Source organism: Salminus brasiliensis, chromosome 9, assembly GCF_030463535.1.
Source record: "Salminus brasiliensis chromosome 9, fSalBra1.hap2, whole genome shotgun sequence".
NCBI classification, from domain to species: Eukaryota; Metazoa; Chordata; class Actinopteri; order Characiformes; family Bryconidae; genus Salminus; species Salminus brasiliensis.
This window is the reverse complement of record NC_132886.1, coordinates 2,531,934-2,539,433: the sequence shown is the minus strand read 5'-3', so window position 1 is coordinate 2,539,433 and position 7,500 is coordinate 2,531,934. Positions and strand designations below refer to the sequence as shown.

At 42.9% G+C, this 7,500-nt stretch overlaps 1 protein-coding gene across 3 annotated transcripts in view; it reads left to right on the top strand.

Annotated features, from left to right (window-relative positions):
- Positions 1-7,500, top strand: part of greb1l (GREB1 like retinoic acid receptor coactivator) — a 76,747-nt gene that overhangs the window by 58,839 nt on the left and 10,408 nt on the right. For 2 of the 3 annotated variants that reach the window (XM_072687137.1, XM_072687139.1), the window contains exons 13-24: positions 551-853; positions 1,039-1,167; positions 1,437-1,571; positions 2,044-2,241; positions 2,469-2,649; positions 2,759-2,948; positions 4,146-4,282; positions 4,449-4,782; positions 4,875-4,990; positions 5,106-5,359; positions 6,152-6,717; positions 7,215-7,317. In XM_072687137.1, coding sequence (XP_072543238.1) covers positions 551-853; positions 1,039-1,167; positions 1,437-1,571; positions 2,044-2,241; positions 2,469-2,649; positions 2,759-2,948; positions 4,146-4,282; positions 4,449-4,782; positions 4,875-4,990; positions 5,106-5,359; positions 6,152-6,717; positions 7,215-7,317 — 2,646 coding nt within the window. The remainder of the gene's footprint in view (positions 1-550; positions 854-1,038; positions 1,168-1,436; positions 1,572-2,043; positions 2,242-2,468; positions 2,650-2,758; positions 2,949-4,145; positions 4,283-4,448; positions 4,783-4,874; positions 4,991-5,105; positions 5,360-6,151; positions 6,718-7,214; positions 7,318-7,500) is intronic. The other variant, XM_072687140.1, reaches the window with a different exon arrangement.

Below are 7,500 nucleotides of genomic sequence, written 5' to 3'. Positions count from 1 at the left end.
CCTCAACCTCTGTAATACGAGTAACCTTGTAAGTCGCTGTGTGTCGCGAGTGTCAGCTAAATATCATTCATGTAAATAATAATAATAATAATAATAATAATAATAAAATATAATAATAATAAAACAATAATAATAATCAAATAAAATTATTATTAATAATAATAATAATAATAATGTATTTAAATAGAACAATAATAAAAAAGAAAATGAGAAATGTATAAATAAATATAATATATGAATAATATAAATAAATATAAAACAATTACAATAAATAAAACATCAATAAATAATACAAATGAAATAAGAATTAATTGTTTAGAATAAACAAATTCAATTAGAATTAGTAAAAACAAGTGTAATTAATTTCATAATAAGAAATAAAATAATTGAAATACATAACTTATTCTAAAATAAAGTTATAAATTGGTTTATTTATTTGTGTTCATTAGTAATGATTGTGGCTTATTATATATATTTATTATTATTATTATTATTATTATTGTTGTTGTTGTTATTAAAAGGTTCTCTCTCTCTGCATTCTGTTTCTCAGGCTCTGAGCAGATTCCTCTGAGGGAGGAGTTTGAGCAGATTGTGTTGAAGGCTGTGCTCTGCGGCCCCCCCGGACCCCCTGTGTCTCCGGCCCAGCTGCCCTGGCTGGCCCGGCTGGAGGCCAGTGTGTCGGGGGGCAGCGTCCAGGTGCTGGTCACTCAGGGCTCTCTGGGGGAGGGCATATCGGAGACCCTGCGCTCGCTGAGCGAAACCGCCCCACTGCAGCACCAGCGGCTGCCCAGCTACGTCCTCATCATCCACACCTCCACCAGCGGGACCAACGACTTCTGCATCATGGTGCTCGGTGAGGAGGAACCTGCGGCACCTTTTCATTCTAAAAAGCCTCAAATCAAATCAATCAACGCACAGATGCTGGAACTGCATCACAGGCGTCTACTGTTGGAAGTGTTTGAGCTTACAGTGTGTGTGTGTGTGTGTGTGTGTGTGTCTGTGTGTGTGTGTGTGTGTGTGTGTGTGTGTGTGTCTTAGGTAAATACCAGTCCCGGGCGTTAGCTGAAGGCATGCTGACGACCAACGAGTTCCTGAAGGAGATCAGCTACGAGCTCATCACAGGAAAAGTCTCTGTGCTGGCTGCTCACTTCACCAACACGTCACTGGGTGAGTCTAGAACCTTCACACACCTGGTACACGGGAAGGAGGGGGAGGGGGAGGATCGTCCTCGAGAGAGCGAGGCCAGTTGTGCTCTCTGGGACTCCTGATTACGGATGGCTGGGGCATCACTTTCTTCTCCTCGATAAACATCAATCCTGCTGATGCTGTTACACACACAGTCCTCCAGAGGGCGTGATTAGGCCAGGGTGTATGAGTTGGTGTGTTTTACAATGAGTGTGTGTGTGTGTGTGTGTATGTGTGTGTGTGTGTGATAGGCGATGATCTGGAGAAGGAGCTGGCGCGGTATCAGCGGCGGAGGAAGCAGCAGGTCGTCCAGCCGTTTCAGTCTGACCTCACTGAGTATGTCCACTGTGAGGAGGCCGCCGCCATGGTGCCAGACATGGGGCACGGTCAGTACACTGTCTGCCTGTCTGTCTGTCCATCTACCTGTCTGTCTGTCAGTCTGTCCACCTATCTATCTATCTATCTGTCTGTCTGTCTGTCTGTCTGTCTGCCTGTCTGTCTGTCTGTCTGTCTGTCTGTCTGTCTGTCTATCTATCTATCTATCTGTCTGTCTGTCTGTCTGTCTGTCTGTCTGTCTATCTATCTATCTATCTATCTATCTATCTATCTGTCTGTCTGTCTGTCTGTCTGTCTATTTGTCTGTCTGTCTGTCTGTCTATCAATCTGTCTGGCTGTCTGTCTATCCGTCTATGTGTCTATGTGTCTGTCCATCCGTCCGTCCGTCTGTCGTAAATCAGTAGAATGCTGTTTAATGTGCAGAGCGTTTCCTGTAGAGGATTTATTGATTCTCTGATTACACCTGTACTTTAAACAGGGGGGCACAAACTTTTGCTCAGTTGTTTGTTTCTCTGTCCTCAGAGATGCTGAACGAGGTGTTTCAGATAAACCCCCCTCAGCTCAGTGTGGCTCGCAGTCTGCTCTCTCTGGTGTGTGGCATCGCTGACTCAGGCAGCCACAGCCTGGACCTGGGCCGGTTCTGCAAAGTGGACTTCCTGGTGTTGGTGCCGCCCTCAAACGTGCTGCTGCATCAGACGGCCCGCCGCATCCGCCAATCAGGTGAGGCCTTAGACACTCCGGGACTCGCCTTAACTCACCTGAGCTCAGCTCAGATCATTAATTTAATACAAAATAATTATGAATTAATAAATAATAATAATATATATATATATATATATATATATATATATATATATATATATATATTGTTTTTGCAATTTCCAATCAAATAATTTGATGATTCATGTGCAAACTGCTTGTCTCTCCTGTGTGTGTGTGTGTGTCAGGTGTGTTGGTAGATCTGGGGATGGAGGATGCTTCCTCAGCCCTGCAGAAAGCAGAGAAGTACGTGGCTCGACTGGACAGTGAAGTTCACTCCAGGATGGAGGCCTTCATGAGGAAAGTCCAGCAGAACCCGTACACACTCTTCGTCCTCATCCACGACAACTCCCATGTCGACCTGACCAGGTGCAGCTCCCAAACCGGCCCTTTCCTGACCCCATCCAATTTACAACCCTGTTTCATAACAAATATAAAATTAATGCTCCCTCTCTCTCTCTCTCTCTCTCTCTCTCAGTTCTATGTCAGGCTCGGCCTCTCACGGTGAGCTGCAGGGTCTGGCAGACCGTGTGGTGAACTGCTCCGAGGTTTTAGAGGCGGAGAACGTGCTGGTGCTGCAGGTCAGTTCCTTCCCCTTCACCCTGCAGAGCCACCAATCACGCATCAGCGTCCACAACGAGGTCCACTGGCCCAGCAGCCACACACCTGTGAGTACACCTGACCACGCTCATACACACAGACCTAATTATGTTTCAGGTAATGCTGGTAATAATTACAATAGTTCTGATATTGGTAGACAGATATTAGTAATATAGTAGTAATTAGTATATAGTATTAGTAATAGTATATAGTATTAGTATATAGTATATAGTATTAGTATATAGTATAGTATAGTATTAGTATATATTATATAGTATATGGTATTAGTATTAGTATATAGTATTACTATATAGTATTAGTACTAGTATATAGTATATAGTATTAGTAATAGTATTAGTATTAGTATATAGTATTACTATATAGTATTAGTACTAGTATATAGTATTAGTAATAGTATTAGTATTAGTATATAGTATTACTATATAGTATTAGTACTAGTATATAGTATATAGTATTAGTAATAGTATTAGTATTAGTATATAGTATTAGTATATAGTATTAGTATTAGTATATAGTATTAGTATATAGTATTAATATATAGTATTAGTATATAGTATTAGTATATAGTATTAATATATAGTATTAGTATATAGTATTAGTATAAAGTATTAGTATATAGTATTAGTATAAAGTATTAGTATATAGTATTAGTATTAATATATAGTATTAGTATATAGTATTAGTATATAGTATTAGTATAAAGTATTAGTATATAGTAGTAATATATAGTATTAGTATTAGTATATAGTATTAATATATAGTATTAGTATATAGTATTAGTATATAGTATTAGTATATAGTATTAGTATTAGTATATAGTATTAGTATATAGTAGTAATATATAGTATTAGTATATAGTATTAATATATAGTATTAGTATTAGTATATAGTATTAGTATATAGTATTAGTATATAGTATTAGTATTAGTATATAGTATTAGTATATAGTATTAATATATAGTACAGCTCTACTGATATTATTACTACTAGTACTTATCTACTCCTTTTTGCCATCTCACCCACTGCTAGTGTTATAATACGCCTGTTACTATGACTACTAGCCACCTATTACACCTATTATAACACTGATACAGCACTATTACTACACACACACACACACACACACACACACACACACACACATTCATTATAAATGCTACAGAAAATCAGATCAGTCTTTATAGCTCCTTCACCTGCATCCATCAGGTCTGGTATTCTGTCATCACTGACCCCCTTCTCACCAGCAGGGGGAGCCGTCTCGTAAGGACTTGCTGTACTTCGGGCTGAAGGATTACAGCCGCTCGCTGCAATGGGGCGTGGCCAGCCCTATCCTGCGATGTGACGACGCCTTCGAGAGGATGGTCAGCGCACTGCTGGAACGGTCAGTCAGGTTATACTGATTATATTGATTATATAATGTAATGATAATATGGTAATGTATAAATCATATATTAACAAATAAATAAGTAAATAAACAACAACAACAACAACAATAATAATAATAATAATAATAATAATAATGTTATATTATTGCATGTGTCTCTCAGGCACCCTCAGTTGCACAGTATGGTGGTCCGGAGTTACCTGCTGATCCAGCAGTACACAGAGGCCCTGATGGCGCTGACGGTGTGTCCGTCACTGCGGGATCACGTGACCCCTCAGACCCTGGCGATGGTGGAGTGCGTGTTGCGGTGCGGGGGCCGTGGGGGGCGGGGGCACATGCTCCTGGTGCGGGTGCCCTCTCTGCAGCTGGCACGGCTGGCGCGGGAGCGGCTGGAGGAGGAGCAGGAGAGACTGGGGCTCCAGTACAGATTCGCTGTCCTGCTCGGAGGACCAGCGTCCGAAATCAGCCTCCCTAAACACTTCTGTGCACGATTGAGGGTGAGTGTGCGCGCACACACACACACACGTGATTGATACTGTAGAGCTTCATGTACACTGAACATGTGTGTGTGTGTGTGTGTTATTTATAGGCATGGCGTGGCTGTAAGAACGAGGACTGGGTTCCCCTCACCTACGAGGATCTGGAGGATTTGCCCTGTATTGTGATTCTGACAGGAAAGGATCCTCTGGGAGAAACATTCCCCAGGTAAACAGGAGCTTGGTCACATGACTCTTCAGTGCAAAACGAATTACAGCCACAGTTATGCTAATTTCCCTCTTTAACCCTTTACGTGTGTGTGTGTGTGTGTGTGTGTCTCCAGGTCTCTGAAGTACTGTGATCTGCGTCTGATCGACTCCAGCTACCTGACCCGCTCAGCTCTGGAGCAGGAGGTGGGTCTGGCCTGCTCGTACGTCACCCGCAGTGTGATTCCCGACGCCGTGACGACCGCAGGCAGGGAGGAGGAACGCAGAGAGGAAGAGGAGGATGAGGAAGAGCGAAGCGCAGAGCCGGATGAGCTGCAGATGGACCTGGAGAGACCGCCAAGTAACGGCAGTGCCATCACCCGAGCATCTGGTGAGACAGCGACACGACAGAGATCACTAATGAACCAGATCACTGATACACTGAATCACTAATGAACTGAACTGCTAATGAACCGAATCACTATCGAGCAAGATCACTAATGAAGGGGATAACTAACAAACTGAATCACAAATGAACCAATTCACTATCAGACCAAATCACTAATGAACCAAAACAATAATGAACCAAATCACTAATGAACCAAATCATTAATGAACCAAAACAATAATGAACCAAATCATTAATGAACCAAATCACTAATGAACCAAATCAATAATGAACCAAATATCTATCAAACCAAATCACTAATGAACCAAATTACTAATGAATCAAATCACTAATCAACCAAATCATTAATGAACCAAATCATTAATGAACTGAATCACTAATTAACCAAATCATTAATGAACCAAATCATTAATAAACTGAGTCACTAATTAACTAAATCACTAACAAACCAAATCATTAATGAACCAAATCACTAATGAACCAAGTCACTAATGAACTGAATCACTAAGAAACCAAATATCTAACAAACCAAATCACAAAAAACCCAAATCATAAATGAACTGAATCACTAATTAACAAAATCACCAACAAACCAAATCACTAACGAACTGAATCACTTAGAAACTAAATCTCTACCAAGGCAGATAATGAATGAACCAAATCACTAGTGTGTAATGTACTGAATCGCTAATGAACCAAATCATTAATGAATCAGATCAGTAACAAGTCAAATTACTAACGATGACCTTCTCTCTCCCCCCTCTCTCCCTCCAGGCTCCCTCACAGAAAACAACGTCACCTCCTCCAGTGCCCCAGACTCCTCCCACAAACCCTTCTCTAGCTCCGCCTCCTCCCACACTGAAGCAGCCAGTAACAGGGTCTTCACAGACTCCAGCACGTCCCCTCACCGGCTCAAACAGGAGTGTGACTCTCAGGGCCTTCCCACCTCCTCCTGCTCCTCAGCCCTTCCCTCTTTCTCCTCTTCATCCTCCTCCTCCTCCTCCTCTTCTTCCTCCACTTCTCCTGGAGCTCAGAGACCCACCCAGTCCACTCAGAGCACGCGTAAGCCGCGGGTGTTCCCCCGGACGGTGGTACTGTCCCAGGCTGCGTACAGGCTGCTGTCCCCAGAGGCTCTGGGTCAGCCCAGCTCGGGCTCTCTCCTTCCCCACGGAGATTTAGCCTGGTCCGGACCCCTCAGACCTCCCGTCCCACACCACCTCGGCCCAGCCGAACAGTCCCTCTACTACAGACAGTGGACAACTGCACGACCGCAGCACGCAGATTACAACGGGCCGGGCACTGTCCACCCTAGGAGGCTTCTGCTGAGTGGACCCCCACAGGTCAGATGTTTATTTTTTTGTCAACCTTTAGAAATATTTAAATGAGCTACACTACATGTCCAAATGTTTGTGGACACCCCTTCTAATGAATGCATTCGGCTTCTTTAAGTTGCACCCATGCACAAACACAGCTTGTCTTCTCCCTGTAGAGATAGACAAGCAGATAAACATCATGACCCTATTGGCTCCATGCTGCCTAATGCCAGGCGTGGGCTAGAGGGGTATAAAGCCCCCCAGCATTGAGATGTGGAGCAATGGAACTGACCTCACTAGCGCTCTTGTCGCTGAATGCAATCAAATCCTCACAGCAGTGCTCCTCCAAAATCTAGTAGAAAGCCGGATAAAATATTTGAATGCCCTTAATTTCAGAAGAAACGATGAGTGGGTGTCCCAATACTTTTGTCATATAATATAGTATCTTCTGATTGGCTAGCAGTGACACTAATTCACCCTGTGGTGTGTGTGTGTGTGTGTGTGTGTGTGTGTGTGTGTTATAGGTGGGTAAGACAGGCGCATACCTGCAGTTTCTGCGTATACTGTTTCGCATGCTCATCCGCCTGCTGGAGGTGGACGTGTATGACGAGGAGGAGCTCGAGGAGGGTGAGAGCACAGTTCTGTTGTTTTCTCTTTATGCTCATAAGTGAGTGGAAGCACAAGGTAGGGGTTTCCAATAAAGTGGCCAGTGAGTGGAAGCACAAGGTAGGGGTTTCCAATAAAGTGGCCAGTGAGTGGAAGCACAAGGTAGGGGTTTCTGATAAAGTGGCCAGTGAGTGGAAGCACAAG